The sequence below is a fragment of the Pteropus alecto genome, unplaced genomic scaffold (assembly GCF_000325575.1).
Source record: "Pteropus alecto unplaced genomic scaffold, ASM32557v1 scaffold20, whole genome shotgun sequence".
Classification (NCBI taxonomy): domain Eukaryota; kingdom Metazoa; phylum Chordata; class Mammalia; order Chiroptera; family Pteropodidae; genus Pteropus; species Pteropus alecto.
In genome coordinates, this window is record NW_006436298.1 from 23432115 (window position 1) to 23454389 (window position 22275).

At 34.5% G+C, this 22275-nt stretch overlaps 1 protein-coding gene across 6 annotated transcripts in view; it reads right to left on the reverse strand.

Annotated features, from left to right (window-relative positions):
- The window catches only part of FAM172A (family with sequence similarity 172 member A), a 360652-nt gene that overhangs the window by 119922 nt on the left and 218455 nt on the right, over positions 1–22275 (reverse strand). For 5 of the 6 annotated variants that reach the window (XM_015590525.2, XM_006913219.3, XM_015590523.2 and 2 more), the window contains one exon: positions 15665–15749. In XM_015590525.2, the coding sequence (XP_015446011.1) occupies positions 15665–15749 (85 nt within the window). Of the gene's footprint in view, positions 1–12354; positions 12638–15664; positions 15750–22275 lie in introns of those variants that run through there. The other variant, XM_025047745.1, reaches the window with a different exon arrangement.

Here is a 22275-nt window from a genome sequence, read left to right on the forward strand (position 1 = left end):
GATTCTTGGTCTGATTCTCTCATTCCATTCAGGATTCTGCTCAAATGTCATCTCATTAGAAAGGCTTACCCTGACCATCCTATTCAAAACAGTATTCCTTATCACTCTCTATTCCCTTTACTAACCTTTATTTTTTTGGCATTAGCAGTATTACCACCTAATATAATTATTTGTCTATATGTTTACTGTCTGTCTTGTTTTTCTGCTGCCTCAAGAGAGCAGGGACTTTGTCTAGTTCATTGCTATATCTACAGTGCTTGACACATAGAAGAGGCTCAGTAAACATTTCCTGAATAAATGAAGCATGATGAATATCCAGTCACCTTTAAGACACAGTTTAAAGGTCATCTTATGATAAAATCTTCCCTCAGGCAGAGTTAGTTACTCCTTTTGTGGTACTTTCCTTGAACTAGATATATGTTTTTATTATAACATTTATGAATAAATATTTATATCTCTAGCTTTCCAACTAGAATGTAAAGTTCTTAAGGACATGCATGTAGGTGTTATAAAGTCTGGAACACAAAAGAACCCTGACTGATACATTGTTCAATAAATGTTTGCTGAATGAGTGAATGAATTCTCACCTTTACAATTCTCAGAGTAAAGCACATTTAGTTCTGGTTTAACAATGAGTAACTTGACCCCCATATCCTTTCTCTCCAAACTTTCTCTCCTGAACTAGAATAAAGCCCTTAAACATCTTTTACTAGATGGAGGTAGTAGCACCATGAGACTAAATTCAACTCAACACTATAGGTAACTAGGTTGTAGATATGGCCTTGAAGCAATGGTAGAAGGAACAAGAATCAGGAAATCAAATAACATCTTCACAGGCTGTATATTCGATTATTTGTTTGTTGTCTGCATCTTCACTGCAACTGCAGCCAGAATACGTGCTGGTGAAGAGCAAGGTCCTTCACTGTCTGGTTCACTGCTAGATCCTTAGCACCTGGAACTATATCCAGCACAGAGTGGGAAGCCAATAAATATCTGTATAATGTTAAAAATTTGAATCTCTGAAGCATTAATGGCAAAAAGACTTCCATTCAAGATGATAGTCTATAAAAACTAGTTTGCAATATACAAAATTTCACTTAAGAATAACTTTGCTGATATCTATTCTTTCCAGGTATACCTACGTGTTTTTTTTTTTTGCAAATTTACAAAACAATCAGAATGAACAGAAGGAAAGGTGGATCACAAAAAAGAATAAAAGAGAACAATTATATAAATTAAGGCTCACATATTGAAACCAGCTCATTTGCATAGGAGAATCACAGTGAAAGGATTCATTAGTTGTCTAAAACTAATAGTTGAATAAAAATGTTTTCAGTGAACTGGAGAAAAGTGAGTTCAACTGAATTTGAGGAAAGCTTATTAGATTAACTGAGTTAAAACACAGTAGCTAAAAACATTTACTAATTCAAAAAGTAAGTCTATATTAACTTGAAGTGTTTTAAAATTAACTCAGTTGTTCTCAATTAAGGTTTTCTCTGTACTAGGTCAGATCTCATCTGCCAATGTTCCTATCTCCTGGTTTATGCACATGTGCTGTGTTGTCACAAATAAAAGCCCATATTCTTAAGAGAAGTCTTGACATCTTCTTAAAAGTATATTTAATGGGCTATGGGAATGGGGTGATCAGGGAAAAAAAGCAGGAGCATATTTGGTTGGAACAGAAATAGAGTTCAGAGGAAGACAGGTGATGGGGATGCCCAAGACAACCAGGACTGGTTGGGCGGGGGCACTTGAAAGGCTAATCCATCACCTTCAACAAATACAGAGACCTCTTAGTAAGTGATTAGATTACAAATGTAAGAAGCAGACCAGTCTTATCCACAGGGAATTACAAAGTAAGGACAGAAACACATGGTCCCAGGCCCTGTACATTTATAATCTAAATGGGGAGAAAAGAACTATCAGGAGGGCAGGATAGCTATACTTACACAAAGAGAAGTTAACAGTTTTATTAGGATCTTTGGAATTAAGAAAAGTTAATTTTGAAGTAGAAATGCAGAAATTATCAGGATTTGTATTATTAGGCTCTCCTTAAGTATTCATTATTCTAAATGGCAAAACCAACTGCCAAGATCCACTACTGGTTAAAAAGCAGGAAACAGTGGAGGCAAAGTTAGTAATAAATGTTCTTGTGGGGCTTGGTTCAAGTCTCCTCTCTTTGGAAAGCTTTTCCCATACACCTAGGACAACAGCTCCCCTCTGAACTTAATGCCTTTCCACTCAGATATACTTAATGCCTTTCCACTCAGATATACTGGCTGCCTTAAACAGTTAGCTAGAGTATCATGTCTTAGCTCTTTACCTGAGATACGGAAACTCCGCAACGGACATTAGAGATACAAATTATTTTATACTTATGTGACAAACAACAAACTGATGCACAAGTTATCCCCAATGCTCAATATAGTAAGTACATAAAACATACAGCCCAACTTTTTGAATGTGTCTAACTTAATAGTGCAGACCAGAAGATCTAAGAATGGTGTAAAAGTCAGAGATGGCAAGGTGGACTAGATGGTGTTCATTTTATAGTTTTCTCTACTGTACAGGGGTCTTAGTAACTCAGCACTGACCAGGCATCAAGGCTTCAAGGCTTAGGCACTGTCACTTGAAGGGCAGGTGTAGATCCTCAAGAACCATGCTAGTCAAGGAGCAAAGCAAAAGGCAAAGGCAGGAGACAAGATTCAGAAACCAGTCACTGGGAGGTCCCTCTCTGGATCTAAGAAGCGAAGTTAGGAATTTGTGGCAGCTGAGTACAGTAAGAGAGGATGCCTCCCACCTCACCATGAGAGAGATAACACTGCACATAATAACAATTTAGTTCACTAGAACTACATCAAAATACACTCAACTAATTAAACTGTCAATCCTTTGTGAGGAATTTTAAGGAGAAAACTATGACAAAGTGAGGCATCAAAGATAAGCTATGCAGTTAAGAAAAAGTGATACTCGAAGGTAAAGTACATACAATAAGAACATTAAAGTTTTAGAAACAGAAAAAGAGTTAATTGAATCAGTAGAACCATTTATTACTCCATGAGATAAATCCACAGATAGATAACAATAGCTCTGTTCTGCATAGGTGATAAGAGGACAAGAACAAAGGTGAAAGGTCAGCTATCAGTGCTCAACAGTAATACAAGATGCTGTTACTCTTATATGTAGAGAAAAATTGGAATGTAGTAGTGTTACCAATGTAGAATTTCCTTGATTTTCTTAATTTCAGATTAGGATTATGAAGAACTTTTTTTGTTATTTTTTGTTGTTGTTGCTCTTTTTGTTATTTTAAAAAATGACTCTACTGTGACATAATTTTGTTATTTTAAAAAATGACTCTACTTTGAAATAAAAACTCATGACACAAATATGACACAACCATATAGTTGGAGACTACAAAGAGGTTTAGAGTATATAGAGAAAAAAATCCTTCCATTTTATTTTGCAGGTCTGTGATATTCTTGAGCTATGAACTGCCTGTGCTATAAAATAATATTAAGCATAAAAACTCTACAGAAGCCTTAAAGAATTTTAAATATCTGTGTATGGTAGGAAGAGCAGTTGAGCTGAGCAGGGCTCAGTTGAAAGGTACTTAGGTGATGAGTCGGGTATATTCATAGTCACAGATAAGATAGTTTAAAGGTTTTTGTCATGCCAAGCAAGATTTAAACAATCTTTTTAGCTGAGTTTGCCCTTATTACAGAAGAGAAGCGTTAAGAATGTTCTTGCACTGATTAGTTAGAATGTAGTCACCATCTTGTACATTCAAATTTGTTCTTTGCTTACAATGTAGAGCAGGAGACAAACAACTTATTTAATGAAAAAAATTCTATTATATTGCACAGTAAAATATACTTAACTGATGGCTTATGACCAATGAAACCAGTAATTTGGGATACAGCATGGGCTCTGAGAAGTTAATGAGACATAGAAAAGAATTTCTGTTTATAGGAGATAACTCTTTTAGGTGCTGTGAAAATTATTTTTTTGTTAAAGAGACTCCAAATTAATTGATTTTGGTGCCATTAACATCATAAATTTGGGGCCTCTGTGAATTTGCCTGGAATCTTTTTAAGAAACTATAAACTGAAGCAAGCCAGAGACACATATCTTTTTTTTTGGAAAAATGAACACATATTAGGTAACATGAAATGTAGTAATGACCATGGAAGATTCAAGAGGCAGTACCAAATTTAAAATTATAAGTTCCTATGTGGTGACGATAAATAATTAAAAATAAATAAATTAATTTAAAAATTATAAGTTTTAATACAGTAACTTTATCTAAATATGCAGATTAAAAACTCCTTTTAGCATTTCAAACCTGACAAAGCCCTTGGCTTCAGACAATAAGGTAATAAGTTAGCTTATAAAATTGACTCCTCTTTCAAAGTTAACTCGCTATGATTCTGAGGGTCTTAAAAGAGATCCAAACAGGCCATCAGCCTCTCTTTTGAGCAAGACCTATGCCAAATCCACATTTATTTGCAAGAGGCCACTGTAGCTCCCAATAGCCTGCTCTTCATTCTATGTATGTACAGATAACATCACACAGATGAGGTTTCATCTTCTGAAAGCCTCAGAACTCTAGGAAGCAATTATATTAAACTAGCTGTGAATGGAAAATTGAAAGCAAGATTTCAGTTATCATTTATTTAATGTAAATTTTACTCACTCATTTTTGAATATTCAACTATACAGTCACATGGCTCAAGAAGTACAAAACGGTATATAATGAAAATGCACAGCATTTATTTTTATTTTGTTGCCTATCATGGTATTATTGGAAAGTGTTAACTTGCTCAACTTCCCACTAAAATTTGACATTTTGCTTACACAGAATTTGTTGTAATAATTTAAACTTAAGGAAGGTATTTGTTTTTTATGATTGACAGAAATGTAGATGAATCATAAGAAAGAACCCGATGAATTTAAAGAAGTTTCTCATAAGGATATATTCCAGGACAGGTGTCATTTTGAAAAGAAGACAATGTATTAAAAAACTGATAGGCGTTCATGGAGAGTAAAAAAGAATAAGACATTAGCAGGAAGAAGAATGAAAGAAAAAGAGTCAGTGTGGAATTTCAGTAGATTTAAAAGAATGAAGAAATAAGGTGGCATATTGAAGAACAGAAAAATTGAAGAAGAGAAAATACATCTTCTGTAGAAGATACATTAGGTGGGAGGCTCTAAGATTACCCTTCTGACAAGACATGACTAGAATTAGGACTTAGATAATCTAGAAAATACAAAGACAGAAGCAAGAGAGAAATGACAGAAAGTTTTCCTCAAATATTGAAAAGCAATAAACAATTTCTCTAAAACTATATATAGTACTTGACTAGTTGGATAAAATAACTACTGTGCATTTGCTTTGCATGGTAGTGTGAGACTATAAAAATGACCATACAAGCTGAAACCATGTAAAGTGATAATAATAACCAATGGGAAAAACTATGGTTGTTCCGTGACGTTTAAATTTTTTTGTTGTTGTTGAAACATTCAAAATCCTGTTACCATCAGCTAAAAATGAATAGAGAAGTGAAAAAAAAAAGAGTAAAACTAATTGTATTTAGTACATTGCAATTTTTAAAATTTTATTTTTCAATTCTAGTTAACATTCAATATTATTTTATATTAGTTTTAGGAGTACAGCATGGTAGTTAGACATTTATGTAACTTATGAAATGATCTCCTTGAAAAATCTAGTACTGAGACCTGGAACTATACACACTTACTACAATATATCAACTATATTCCCTATGTGGTATTTTACATCCCTATGACTATTTTGTAACTGCCAATTTCTACTTCTTAATCCCTTTACCTTTTTCACCCAGCCCCTCAACCTCCCCTCCCATCTGGTAATCATTAGTTTGTTCTCTGTATCTATGAGTCTGTTACAAATACCACATATCTCACTTACATGTGAAATCTAGAGAACAAAATAAATGAACAAAAAGATAGCACGTTGCAATTTAAAACATTAGAAAAACAGAATTAAGATGTTTTATTATTTCTTTGTAAAAAAATTATGAGTAGTTTGAACAGTGCTTGCCTTCTTCTTGTCATATAACTTATAATATGGTTCAAGCAAATCATTTCTACTCCTTGGCAAATTGTCATATTCCTAAGTTTGGATCAGCTGCCAACATTTTATCCTTCACATTTTCAACGTGGTGAAATATCTCAGAGTTCATCTGATGTTTTTTTGCTAGCGTCATTTCCTCTGAGACGTCTTCATCTTTTTCGTCACACATTCCAATTTCACTTATAGCATTTCATTTCTTTCTGTACTTTCATTTTTGTTGGCCAAGTTTCTCTTTTGATCATCCATTTTTATAAAATAGAAGATAGTGCTATCCATGTATGAAATGAGTATCAGTGATGAGTCAAAGACAGATTTTGAAAGAAGTGATATGATTGGCCACTGTTCATAATGTGTATGTTATTCACATAGGGATTTGTATATAATGCAATTACTTAGTTAATTTATTGTGGTAACTGAAATTTGAACCTTGCTTTTGGAGAATTGGTATTATTTAACTAAACTAGGGTATCTGAAATTTGTGTATATTAGAACCATGCGAGGCTAGGATGACCTATATTTATTGAGTCCTAACGATATGCTAGGTTCTATTTTAACAGACCTATATGGATTATTTCACTTAATTTTGACCATAACCCAATGAGATGGTACTAATACTATCTGCATTTTATAGACACTGTAATTCTGGATCTTCATTTGGCCATATTATATAATTAATTCTCCACATATTTGGGAGAATACAAATTTCCCACAGTCATGATAATTTCAAAACTCTTCTTTCAAAACATGCTGACTTACTACTATTAAAGAATTTGAAATGAAAAGTAACATATTCATTTGGAACATATATGTACAGTAGAAAGTCAGGGTCTTACAAGAATATGGAAGGAAGGTGAATACTGTCAGAGATGTGCTATCTTACACAGCGGTGGGGTACCATTTAATAAAAGAGGGTGTCAGTGAACCAAGGATTATTCTTTGGTCCTGAACGAGTTCATAAGTCCTTATCCTATCTACCCACCCTACCTATTTCAATGATCATCCTCTGATTAGAAACAAAGAATCTTTGTAATAATCAGAAGACCTTTATTTTAGGAGTCCATGAGCTCCCTGAGGGGCAAGAGTCATGTCTAACAATTTTTACATTCTTACAGTCTAGACTACTGCCTAGTACATATTAAGTACTCAATAAATCTTTGTGGAACTAAGGAATAAATATTTACAATTAGTTTCTTACCTCAAAAAAACTAATTGTAAATATTTATTCCTTAGTTCCACAAAGGATAACTCAAGTTTGGGGTAAGACATGGAATTAAGTTCAAATTTTAGGGGAAACAACCTTAAGAAATAAATTAATTGATTAGTAAAAGTAATTAAATTTGGATTTTCTAAAATTAAGCTTTGCTCCTTATGTTCATTTTATATGCTTGATACTGTTTCTGAAGAAAGGCAAAACCAAATAACTGAGGGATTATTCTTTCATAAGAGAAGTGCTGCAAAAATCCAAACTACAATGGTTATGGAAGATTACACCTTTTACTATAGAATTCAAGCTGCATATCATCCTGTTCCACAAATAGCTTTCACATATTTTGATTATATTTAATCACTTGTATCTGTGGCCTTAAATTAACAATGTCTTTTTAAAAATTTAATCACATTCCCTTAGGGGAACTAAGAAGGAAAGGTGTGGCTACTTTGTCACATAAATTTAAAATGGAAAGAAGACTCTAAATTTCTTTAAAGGCAATTTATTAAAAGGAAATTAAAGTGAAAATCTGAAATAATTCATACTGCATTTTAAAAACTTCTGAAACATTATTAGCCAAAATAAAAGAATCTCTAAGCCAATATTGATTTTAGAAGGTTATTAGAAAATTTTAATTTAGCTTCTTAATGAAAATCTCATTTATAGAGATCACTGCCACACAAAGCTTAAAATGATGTTTATGTATCTTTGACCAAATTTTCAACAAGTTACTGCTACAGTATTTTGGAAATTATGAAATTATGTAGTACATCTGAATTCTGTCAAGGATTGTGCCATGAGATAATTCGGTATAACATATTGAATACTTGGGGTAAGATATATATGATTGAAAGGGATATGAACAAACAATATGGACAGACATACTAGTAACAACTCTCAAAAGAATATTTGGACAGCATATACCAACTAAATCAATTTTAATAACTAAAACTGAAGTCACTGATCAAACAAATTATCTCTCAAAATTTATCATTAAATAGAACCACTTTCTTTTAAAGTAAAACTATATTTTTAGAAATATGAGGAAACAAAAAATTTTTTGAAATATTCCCCTGCTTTTAAAGTGTTGATAGTCACCAAAGAACATCTTGGAATTTTATAAATAGATGTTCTAAGGTGCCTAACGTTCATTTTGATTTTTCACTTTAGTACCAAAGTATTGATTTTAGATGTTTTGAATCACTTCTAGAAAGCAATGCAATTTCTCTGAGGAGGTATGTTTTGGGGTATTTTTGCCAGAAGTCAGATTTATCTCTAGTGACTTGATGTCTGTCAGTGACAAGACAGACAGAGCAGGCAGGGAGGGTGTAGATGGGCGCAGAGAGGGAATGTGTGGGTAAAGAGCAGAGACCTGTGGCTCGAGGAAGGCACATATCATGTAGTCAAAGAGAAGTAGAGGTCAGTGGACCCAGGCAAACCACACAGGTCAGGCAGGTGTAGGCAAAGACTGTGGGCTCGGGGAGATGTGATTCTGTAGATTGCAGGACAAATAGTCTCTAGGTGGGGAGACTGACTGAAGTCAGGGAGACACAGTAGACAAAAACTGTAAGAAAAGAGTCATATAGAGAGACTCAATCAGATGAAAGAGAGAGTGAGAGGGCAATACACAGACCCAGAGAGAGCCATCGAGAGCAGTGATCCAGAGCTGACAGAGGGAAGAAGAAATAGAGGACAAGTGAAGTACAGACAGCCATGGGAAGAGAAGTCAATACTTATGGTAAAAGGGAGGAAAGTTTCAGTGGTCCTCGACTTACTTTTCCAACAGTTAGAGACACAGCATCAAGAGCCATGAGATTCTGCTCTGGGGACAGGAAAAGTAATAGCTCTTCCAAATTAACTCATAAATTATAATTTTCAAGTACAAATACAACTTCGTATTATTTGGTTATTTATTCAAAAGCATTCCAAAAATAATTAGTCTTACAATTTTTTATCTTTAAAGGGAAGAGTTAGCTCAGTAAAAGGAGATTGCCACCTTTACTGCCAAATTCTTCGAAGGATTTTCACAAATTGGTTCAGAAAGCTGTAAAAAACATGGTGGCTATTTTTAATTTTTTTTTTAAAGTGAGATTTCTGGAGTGAGACTACTTATATTCACTGTGATTACTGGAAAACTGAGTCAAAATCACAGAATAACACTGGACCTGATTAAGTATATATAATCAGGGCAAATATTGGTGACCTACGTAAACATATATTTAGACAGATAGGTTATTTTTAATGATTCTTTAATCAGTTATTTCCCCAGGGTTCCTGATTCTAGCTAATTATAATGAATGATTCACTGAAAACACAAGAATTTCTGGTGGTCAACTTTTAGAATACTTATCCCTTAAATTAACTAATAATTATAAGGTAGCATAGAACAATGAATAGGGAAGCTAACTGATGAATAACAGCTACAAGGCCAATTTTACAGTAATGAACACAAACTGCCTGAGAAGTACTATTTAGTTACTGAAAATATCACTTAAAGGATTAGAATATATACCCTTTGAATGAAAAGAGGAATGCAACGATTCTTGAGCAGTTCATGCAGTCAAAAAGTGGTACGGTATCATATATGCTAATAAGCCTTGAATTTTAAGGTCTGTTTACAAGGCAAAGTATAAATTTTCAATTACCTGATTAATTTGAGCTGTGTCTAAAAACATATTATACAACTCAACTAACCTGTCTACACATTCTGAATGACACCACATTCTAGAAGTAATTACTGTTGATTTTTCACTGCTATCTTTAGAAGGAAATGATTATTCACTAAGAAAGACGAGATATAACTCCTCAGTGTCATTTCCTCAAGACATATTTTCAGCAATAAAGTGAAGTGACTATTTAGCAAATATTCAGTAAGTTCAGTCAGTATAAACAGTCAATCTGGATTACTTAAGTGAAGAAAAATTAGGATTACCTTAGCAGGTTTTCTATAATTCAAGTTCATCTAAAATTGCTAATTTTCCACTTTCTGTTCTAGTAGGGAAATGGGCTTGACAGTTAAGTACAAAAATGTTATCAATGACCCTCTTCTTCTACATCTAGAAGCAAGACAAGAGAATGCTGGGAAGGAATAAGGGCACAGATCTTTTTTGTGTAGAGGAAAACACATTTAGTAATAAAGGAAAAAATACAGAATTCAATGAGTATGTATTTTAATAGGTAATTTTACTGCTATGGCCATGAAACTTCTAGTCACAAGATAAAAGCATATTATAACAAATAAAAAAACTGTAATTTTGAAAGCTGAAAAAAAAGACTTCACTAACTCGAATGTATAGTCTGGATATCCAATAACTTGTAGTTCAGTACACATGCTGAAATCTTCAAATAATAGTAACATTCTAAATTATAGATAACAGGACTATTGATCAGAGAATTTCAGGTGTTTTGAAGGTACTTCAGCAACCTTTGGTTATTTCTATTTGAATTTCCTGTTATCTACGTGCTATCACTTCAATTAAGTAGATCATAAAATAATTTCATCATCTTTTGTCCTTAACTGATATTCTCCTCCAGCTCCCCTTTACCTCCGGTAATAATATTTTCATTATCCTAGTTACTTTTCATTGGAAGTTAACGTTGTTTCCTCCTTTGCCCTTAGCCTCTGAGTACAAACTATCATCGAGTGCAGTTTCCTGAGTCATACTGGTTACAGCTCTCCTATCGTCTCTGTTCCCATTGTCACCACTCCAGTTCATGCCATCAACCTCATATACTTGCTTTATTATCACAGCCTGCTGAGTTCCTGTCTCTAGCTTCTTGCTCCTCTCTTTTACCCACTTAATAAATTAATCTTCTTTAAAATTCCATTTTGATCCTTTGTTAACATTTTTTAAGGACCTTTTGAAGGAAATCACTGATTTTGGGGGTGGGAGGGAATCACTGATTTTTGACTGAAAATCCGTTCAGTTTTTATAAGTAGGTATGGAGAATGCTGTAGGTGCCAGCTATAACTCTTTTCTCATCTGATGCAAACTAATGTTGATGCCAGTTTAAAAAGGAGGAACCTAACCACTAGTAGAGGGCCAGGAAAACATTCTTTTTTGGGGAGATGAAGGAAGATAATCATGATAAGCTATTGCCAACTGATATGTCCAGTGCCTGGAACATAATATGTGCTCAATAAATATTTGAGAAATATGCTGGGGATTGTATATAAAATCTCCTGACTTAAGCTAAATTTGTTGGAATAAAAACTCACAGGGAATAGAAAGTTATAGAGAGTAGCAAGTTCTGTCCTAAGAAAAATTTGGTTAGAGAAAAGATGAATAGAGAGACACTTAATGTAAGATCAAATGAGTGTGATGAAGAAACTTAATATCTTATCTCTAATAAATTGTACGGCAAAGTCTAGTGAGGTAGTGGGGAGTAAGTATTGAAATGAATTGTCTTCAATGAACTTTTTAGTGCCTTTTTAGAAAGAGTTGCTCTTAAATTCTAAAGTATCTGAGCAAAAATGAGCCTTGTAAGGCTCTAGCCTCAAAAAAAGTTAAGGTTGCTTCTTCTTAGGCTTGAGTGACCACCAGAGTTGAAGTTTAAGCCTGTTGTATTAATTATCTACTGCTGTGGAACAAATCGCCCCAAGACTTGGCAGCTTAAAACAATACTCATTTATCACTCACAGTTTCTGTGGGTCAGAAATCTGAACATGGCTTAGCTGGGTAATTGGCTCAAGGTCTCTCACAAGGCTACAGTCAAGGTGATGTAATCATCTCAAGACTCAAATGGGACGTGATCTTCCAAGGTCACTCATGTGGCTGTTAGCAGGCTTCAGGCCCTCATTGGCTCTGCAGAGAACCCAGTCCTTACCACATGAGCATTTCCACAAAGCAGCTCACGACAAGGCAGCTGGCTTCCATCAGCGAGAACAAGTGAGAGGAAAAGAAAGAGCCTAAGGTCTGCCAACATTCACTGGTCTTACCATGCTCCCCATTATCCTTAAGCAGCAGGCTTGACAGAATGGTGGAATGACTTTGATGATCCAGTTACGGTGCCACACGACACCTTGTTGAACTGAGACACTGTCTTCCAGGATGTGGTATTTGCTCTAAATCAGCATTTAATATACTGTCCTATTTCTCTCAGATCTGGGAACAAAAGGGTGGAAATGGGACTGGCTTTTCTTCTTATTACCTTCAGCGGTCTATTAGCAAAAGTGCTGCTTCCCATTCCCATGACTTTAGGCTCTGCTGGTTTCAAGGTCTTAGTTCCATCGGAAGGAATGCTTCTTTCAGGTGAAACAACAATGATTCCATTCAAATGAAGCTGAGACTGCACCTTGCCACTTTAGGCTCCTTTTATCACTGAATTAACAAGATGGAGAGCATTTCTCGTTATTGGCTGTGGTGACTGATCCTGATTACTGAGGGAAAATTGAGTTGCTACTACACAATAGGGGTAGAGTGGAGTATGTCTACTACACAGGAAATCCTCTAAGACACCCTATGACTAATGTCAAGAGAAAACTATAACAATCTAACTCAGACAGGCTGGACCTTTCAGAAATGAAGGTATGGGGTCATCCCTCTAGGCAAGGGTTATCCCACCAGGCAAGGAACCATGATCAATTTAGGTGCTTGCTGAGAGCAAAGGGACTATAGAATGAAGGTAGTTATAAATACCAGCTACAACTTCATGACCAGTTGCAAAAATGAGGAATGTAATAGTTACAAGGATTTCTTCCTTATTTCAATATGAATATATATATACTAAATACTTTCATTTTCTTCTCCTCTCTTATTCCCTTATCATCTCATGTAAAACGTGTCATTAGCAATTAGCTTTATCTCTCAGAATTTAAATTATAAGATACCAAAGGTAAGAAGAATGGACATTAGCTGAAGATAATAAGGAGACTTTGTATCTACTCTTCTGGGGAAAAGGGTTAGTATGTTTTTGGTTGTACGTGGGTTAGTTATGTCATGTTAGGTGAAAACACAACTTTATGTCTTTATTTAGAGATTAAGCTTGGTGTAAAGAGATGAATATGAGTGCCAAGTTGACAAAGGGTGGACTGTGAAGAATCTGTAATGTGTCAGTTTGGCTAGTTTGAACTACATTTCCCAGAATTTCTTTTTAAACTGCATATTTCTAGTTAGGATGGTACCCAAGAGAGAGAGTTCTGTGGGAAATTTGGAGAGTTAAAGTGAAGCTGCAGCCATTTTTAGCTCATACATATTGTTGTTTACATGATGGCTCACATGGTGGCATGAGGCAGTGGCCAAGGTTGTGTCTACTCTACCTTTCCCCGGATTCACCTTCAGCATCTCTGACTCCTGGGCTGGGTGTGAGTGCAGTTAGCTCCATGACAAAGGGCTTTTATAGGACACCCACACCACCAAGGATAGAAACCACAAGAACTGACATGGGTTTATTAATTCCATCCTCATGGGCTCCAGCTCATGCTTAAGGGTTCTAGCTCATTCTTGCTCTCTGCCACTTTATATCCATCTTCCCTTAACAACTGTCTGCTCTGTAAACTCAAGTTCCAGCATCGAATGCAAAGTCAGCATTCTTGTGAAGACTGCTTAACCTGCTCTGGTCAAATTTCTGAAATAAATACTTTACTTTACTACACACACACACACACACACACACACACACACTCAATCTTCATTATTTGTGGGTTCTGTATTTGTGAATTCATCTACTTACTAAAATGTTTTTGTAAGCCCCAAAATCAATACTCCTGGTGCTTTTGCAGTCATTTGCAGACATGCGTGTATACAGTGATGAAGCCATGCTTCACCTTCTTGTTTCACTTCTCATACCATAAACAACTATTTTTGCTAGGTTTTTCACATTTTTGTGCTTTTTTTCGGTAATTGCACAGTTTGAAATGATCCCTAAGTATAGTGCTGTCTAGTGTTCCTAAGCACAAGAAGACTGATGTGTCTTATGGAGAAAATAAGTGTGTTAGATAAGCTTCATTCAGGCATGAGTTACAGTGCTGTTGGCTGAGTTCACTGTTAGTAAATCAACTATATATATTAAAGTTTCTTTAAAGAGAAACATTCATAAAACATGGTTATAGACTGATCGGTCAACGAAAAAGTTGTGGCCAGAGGCTTGCAGGAACCCAACTCTGTATTTCCCCTAGGAGTAAAGATTCAGTATTCACTAATTCTTTGTTCATAGTGACTTTATATAACACAACTACTGCTAAGAAAGAAAATCAATTGTATAGTACACACATATACACATACACACATATACATAGGTATATATATTATGACATATATATTTCCTAGTGGTTTATGTCTGCGATTGAACCTTTCTGACAGACCTGAAAATTTTAGCTATCATGACAGTGAAGCTCGGTTCAAGTTTAGGTATTAATGATAAATGAAATTTGGTATAATAGTTCTGTACCTAGTATTTAAACTGTTCTCCAAATTATTTCCTTCAAATGCATAAACACATCTGCAACTCTATGTAGTGATTTGCTATCTTCTCTGAGTATTATATGGAGTAGTTTATGTTCAAAACTTCTGCTCATCTTCTGGCATACATGGCCAAAGCAAGCCTACTTCTGTTCTGTAGCTATAACCAGATATCATTGCTCAAGTTGTGTTTACCATCAAAATTGGGTGGGAATTATGAAAACAAAAACTAGAAAGCAATGAAAAATGTTACCCTCTCCTCTTACCTAGGGAATAGGGACAAAAGTACAACACCTATGGGATGGAAATCAGCGCCATCCTTACACTGTCTGGTGCCCGTGTGAGATGTTTACCACTTCATTCCTCTGCTTTGAACCAGCAGGCCTGTGGATGCCTTCTGATCCATCCAGGTCCTGACCCCTTACACTGCTCTGTTCCGTTTGCCTAGAATACCATCTTGCACGTCTTCCCACACTCCAAACCTTAACATACGAAGTCCAGCCAAAAGTTTTTGCAAGAAAAATTTTTCTAAAGACTCTAGGCCACAGTAATCTCTTTTTTTCTGAACTCACAGACTTTACTGCCTGTTGTAACACTGAGTTGGTATTCAGTCAGAGACAAATACTCTGAGATCCTATATGGCTATCTAGTCCTTGTCTTATAATGAAATTCTTTCTTTTAATGTACATCTTGTCTCCCTAAGCTTCAATAGCAAATGTGTACATTACTCTCACATTGTTTCACCTACTTGTCTTTTTTGGTAAGCATTTTCAGCTACTTAACAAACTTCTGGTAGTAGATCAGATTCATGTTGTATGTTACCGATAATTCATTTAAGATTCAAAGCAGAACAACAGGCTTAATTCGCAAAATAGAATGACATATTTCATAATCATATTTTTTCACCTTAAAAAAAAAAAACTCGTACATCTCTCAACCAACACATACCTGCTGAGACTCGGGGACAGTCAGGCAGCATGGACTCCACTGATGTGTCTAACGGTTCTGAGCTCGAGACCCAATTACAACAGTTCTGCAATGCAACAGAGAGAATTTTCTATTGAAACATAATTTAAGCGGAGACCAACTTTTTAGGCTGTAGAGAATAATTTATCCTATATTATATACCATTAGAAGCATATTCAATTTATTTTCCATATACTGAAGACCATTTTCTTATGTAAACAGTTAATAATTACTCATGACCGACAAGCCTGTGGAAGGAAAAAAGTTTATCTTCTACAATTTAGCAAATCACCTGTGCTGATATTAAGAAGACGTGACTTTCTGTGAATATGATGCAACATATTTCTAAGAGAAGGCTAGGATTATAATTAAAGGAAATTGAAAAATGTGTCAGTTTTTAACTTTTAGATGAAAACAGATATTATTTTGAGCATGTAAAGAAACAGCTATGTTTTAAAATTATATTATTTGTCTTTGTAATATTAGAAGAAATAAATTTTGTAATTACTCCTCAAAATGTGGCCTATATAGTTATACTATCTTTTAATTTTTATTTCAGCCTGGTTCAATGGAGGCTGTAATAAATAGTTTAAAAAAACCCCACAATCTGATGAATTGTAGCTGTGTGTTTGAGGATACAAAGCCTTCAATATTAAATAAAAATCAACCTCTAAGATAATGATGATTTACAACTCAGACTATGAAATAAAGATAATCTATATCCCTTCCATACATTTTAAGTCTATATTTGAAGTCTGGCTTAAAAAATGTAATTAACCTCATATATGAATTTAAAAATTTTCCAAGACACACAAAGACACACACACAGACACACACACACTGAATTTCTAGACAGATTTTGTTTAAAAAGAAATCATCCTATCAATCACGTTGGAGAAAATCGCTGATTGCTATTCTGGTAAACAACCATGTATTGTGTATTTTTAGATGCTTGCTGCCCTGGTTGTGCACCATGGAATCCGTCTTCACTGTGGAAAGATCCTTGACTGGTAGATCAAGTGTCTTATTGTGTTTCCTTAATTCATTCTGTCTGGAAGAAGATGTCAGCTGTGTTGCAGTGAGGAGAGAATTTCAAAGGCCCCAGTCCCCACCAATAAAGGCCGAGGAATGGCTTTTGAATAGATTTGTCAAGGCAACCCTACTGTTCTGGGACCAGGGAGAGCAGGAATAACATAAAGGAAGGGTTGCTGTATGAGATTAGAAAGTGAAGTTCACAAAGCATGGCAGATTTTTGTAAGAAACAGTAGATCAATGAAACTATTGAACTGTGTGGAAAAAACCATGAAAACAAACACAACATCTAGTAATGTTCTTAAATGCTTTCTCTCCTTTTACATTTAAAATGGATAAAATATTAGTATTTTCATGTATTATAAAAGCTTGATGGTTTAAAGTGGATCCGTATTCTTAACTTGCATTCCTAATCTTAATTAGCAGCTGAATGCAAAATTATACAATGTAAGAGAGCAAAAATCATAAAAGAAATAGGGTTTTAGAAGATATTTCATACATTTGCAATAAGTAAAATTAATATTACTACTGATAGAATACTACATCAGAGAGTTCTAGATAATGCAGAAGATTAGCGCACAATTAGCCAGCTTTTATATACAATGTGACACTTGCTTGTAAGAAATAAGTATTCTCCAAAGCAGTGTCAAGATATGTAAATGGATGATTTGTTTCATCATTCATCACAGCCCCTAATAAATTAAAAAATCATGACTTCTATAGGTACTAAAAATAGGCTCCCAATGATACAGGGAGATAGCTTCAATGAAGAATGACTTTCTCTTTCTCTCTCTCTTTCTTAAACAATTCAGTCTTTTCAATGACAGCAATTAGCACTACCGACAGACAGGCAGCGATTAGGTATATATTTTAATTATTATTCATCCTAGTAGTACATCCAAATCTGATGAAAGTCAGCTATTACCCTAGTGATATGTCAGTCTTAATACTGCTCACCTACACTTCACATATGTAAAAATATGTCTTATAGGATATTTGTAGTATTAATAAGAGTGATGGTACATTACAATGAGCTGATGATTAATCGTTTCTAACTCGTTATCATTGACTTTAGAAAGCTGAACAAAACGGATTTTATCCAGGTCACCTTTAAATATTTAAAGCAAAATATAAGTCAACATTTTATGATTCTGAAATTTCAGTTTTTATCTAGTCACATGTTTAGGCTTTGATCTCTAATAAAAATAGGACAGAAAATAAACACCCTATAGTTAAAGTGGGTATGTCCAAAAGTTCTCTGAGATGACAAAGTACCTGTGTAGGGTTGTAAAAGTTTGGTAATATAAGTTTGATGAGTGTATACATGTGCATGTGTGTATGTGTGACATTTTTACTCCCCTGGGAAAAAAAATATAGAAAAAAGGGTAAAACAAGCTAAAAATGTGTTTGGCGTGCCATAGACTATAATGAAATAAAATAATATAAACATATTGGGAAATATAAGTAAAGAAAGAAATATGAGAAAGATATACAGTCATGCTATATTAAGTAGAATTATCTGAAATTCCATCTTATCAAATGTAACTCTCTATTCTAAGATGTGTTTCTATAGTTTAGAAACTAATCCCTTTTCACTGTTCTAATGCTTATTCTATCCCTCTTTTCACTGCCCCAATTTGCTGCTCACCCTAGTTTTTTAGTTGAGATGAACACTAGAAAAGTGTCCTGGATGGTGATAAAGACAGTCTATTAAAAAAGCTCTATCTAAACTCAAAATGTGCTGGAGTGTGTTCCCAGTTCCTGGAAATCTTATTCTCAGGTGCCTGGGCAGATATCAAGGCACACTGGACTAGAGGTACCAGTAGGGCCATGCCTGAGACTCATCCCAACCAACAAGCAGAAAGCTAAAGAAGTCCTTGATTGGGATAGATTACATAACTAGAGTTTCTCCGGGTCTAAGAAGGAAAAACAAAAAATAAACAAACAAACAAAAAACATACGCACTATAGTGAGTGTTTCTTAGAGTTAAGTGTTTTCAATTTAAAGGTCTTTTACTCTGAAATTATGACCTTACAAGTTTTCGTGGTTGTAAATTGTCTTCTTTGTGAAATCCAAAAGCTTGAAAACTATTAATATAGATTAGAAGTGACTAGTGGCCGCAGTGCTGAGTGATTTTCTTTGACATTTTAACCAAGGGTTGACAATATTTCAGTGTAGACATGAAATGAATAAAAAATTTTTTAAAAGTTTAGAACTTAGTTATTCCTATGCAAGGTACTCCAAAGTATTTGGAGATGTTTGTTGCCCTGGTTGAGTTTAGGTTTTAGGTTTTTTATTCATTTTTATTTCATTTGTCTAAGTTGTAAACCAACAATGTCTTAGACATTGATCTTTAATATGGCAGGCGTTGTATCCTCAGACAAGAACAATTATGATTCATCAGGTTGAGTTTGTAGGGCTGATACAGAGCATGACGGTGATAGGTAATGGTTCCTGGCTGTTAAGTAGAACCATACATCTAGCTTGGCTGGAAACTTTCAGAAGCTAGGAGTATGTCAGGAAATGACATTTGCCCTGTCAGCCTTTTCTTTTTTTAATATAAAAACTATACATTTAAGCTATACAACATGAAGATGCAATATACATATATATATAGTCAAATAATTACTACAGTCAAGTTAATTAATATGTCTTCTCACAGAGATACCATTTTTTCAGTGTGGTCAGAAAAACTGGGATCTATTCTTAGAAAATTTCTAGGGTTTAATTCAGTATTACTAAGTATAATCATCATGCTAGACCATCAGGTCTCTAGACTTATGCATCCTACATGACTGCAACTTTGTGTTCTTTGACCAATACCTCCCCATTTCCCTCACCTCCCTGCCACTGGTAGCTACCATCCAGCTCTCTGCTTCTATGTGTTAGACTTTTTTAGATTCCACATATAAGTGAGATCATAGAGTATTTTCCTTTCTGTGTCTGGTTTATTTCACGTGGCAAAATGTCCTCCAGGTTCATCCTCGCCCACTCAGCCTTTACAGTTCTGGACCCTGAGGTGAGAAATGCCTCTTGGGAGCTGTCTTTGGTTACTTTTCACCTCTCCTCATGAGGCTGGCTTAGTGTATATGCTTGGTCTTTTGGCTGGGAGTAGATTTCACTTGGAGTAATTGCCTAAAGTAGCCCTCTATGACCTTCCTTGTTTAAAAGAAATTATTATTTTACAATTATACAAGTAATATAAAAATACAGTACTTTACATTCTTTCTGTATACTGATAGGATTAAAAAAATCAGCCTTTTATAGTAAACAAATACTTATTATCAATAACTTTATCATATTAAGCCACATAAACTCTCTAAAAGACACATTTAGGAAAGTTCTTAAAAGAATATCTGGCTAGTTTCCCTCTTTGTTCTTGTTTTAGGAAAGAGCTCTGAGCAGGGATTATTTCAAAGCTCCATCACATATGATCTAATAATTTTTATCTCTGGGATATTATAGTGTTTTCTATAATAATATAGTTCATTTCTTTATATAGTACCATTTGCTTTTCAAGGGGTTTTCTTCTTGATTACCACCTTTGATTCTCACAATAGCTCATGAAGTAGATGAAACAGGAATTACTATCTAGTAAATCACAATTATGAAACAGGTCCAGAAAAAGGTGAGTGGCTTTCTCAAGAATATAAGTCTTAGCAGGGTACCTGGTACAGGCTAGGTCTTTAATTACTGATTTACTTAATGAGTGATGAAGCCAGAATCATTATCAAAACTCAGTCCTCCTAACTCCTTTTTTGAATTACTTCCTTTCTGTAAGATATTTTGAATATGAAAATCATTCATAAAACGAAAGGAAAATACAGTTCATGTATTTTATATTATTTAGGGGTGAGACTGTAACAACAAAAATAGTTATGATTTACTAAACTTCAAAGTGCCAACAGCTGTGCTATTTCTTTACATATGTTATTTCCCAACCATGTTTGCAAGGTAGGTATTGTATTTTATAGATAAGAACATTGAATCTCAAAGAGATTAAATAACTTGCCCAAAACTATACAGCTAGGTAAGGTGACTGAGCTGGGGTTTGAATTTTGGCATATCATAATACAAAACTCTTCATGCTGCTTCATGCCTAAGGCATAATAGAGGGAGTTGAAAGAACTATTCAAGAGCTAGGTCATTATATTTTTTTATAAAATTAAAAATTTTTTACAAAAGCTATGCTAGCAAAGAAAAAAATGAAAGCTCTGATTACAGTAAGATGAATTCAACTACTACCTATTTCAGTCAGATGAAAAAATGCACAGAATATATTCTGATTTTTGAAGGGAACAACTAATTCAGTTTCAGTTAGAAATATTTTTAATAGTAAACCTAAATAATTTTTTAAATATTTGTTACCTGGAATGAGACACACAAAATTCCCAATTAAAAAATTATGAATAGGGATGTTTCTAGTTTGAGACAAGTACTAAATTACATATTGGTTATTGTGTGAGGGAAAAAAGGTACTAACATCTCATTTATTAACCTTACTACTTATATAATGCTGGGAGCTGTCTCGTATCCATTTGGACAGATAAATAGCATAAAAAAAGTATAGGCATGGAAAACACAAAATTTCTCTTGAAAAAGTTTAGGTCCTTTGAAAAGACAATTAAGGATATAGATATATTTTAAAGAAGAAATATGAAAAGTAATGTGGTCAGAAAATACCTGGGTGTTAGAATAGGTTAAAAATCCACCTCTATATGTTTACAGCATTATGAGGAATGAAACAAAACTATTTTGGACTTTTGCATGATGAAAGTACTTTTTCTAATGGAGAATAACAACAGCAAAAACAGATTGGGGGTATTATGATAACACCACTATGGTATTATATAGCCTAGTCCTTCAAATGTTAGCTCTCTGGTCCTTACAGTGCACCACGAGGGCTGGTAGAAGTTACTCACCACACCTATGATGAGAGGTCAGCCTGGATATTCCATTAATAAAAACTGGGAGAAAATCAGGAAGGTCAACCAGCTCAGTCATATAAGTATATGATTTGACTAAACAATTGTTATAGCATGACGTGGCTGATGTCAATTGCTTATAATATCACAAGGGTAAATATAAATAAAAATTTCAGTTGTATATCTGTAATAGGAATAAAAGAAAGAATGCGTTGAAAGTTGTTTTTTTTTTTTTTAATGGGAGCGTGTTCAATGAGTCCTTGAGTCCTTGTTAGTTTTCAGGTTCACTAGCTCTTAAAAAGTGTCAAAAGAAGCTTTCTTATCCTGAGGCTAGACTATGACCAGCACCCAAGTTTCTCCTAGCTCAAGGGTCTGGCAATAACACTATTTCAGCTTTTTATTTCTCCCCCTACTGGCAGTAGTGAGCCAATCCACTTGAGAATAGCACACACAGACCACCTTTTAAGAAAGGATGAGACCCTGTGCACAGTAAGCTTTTCTTGTAATTAAGCAGGACCAATGCTGGCAGAAAAATTAAATATCAGGGAATAATAATCTCCTAACTGATCATGACCTTCTTCAGCCATAGTTCCTAATGTATACTGTATGCATACGTAATATTCTATAGAAAGCCAA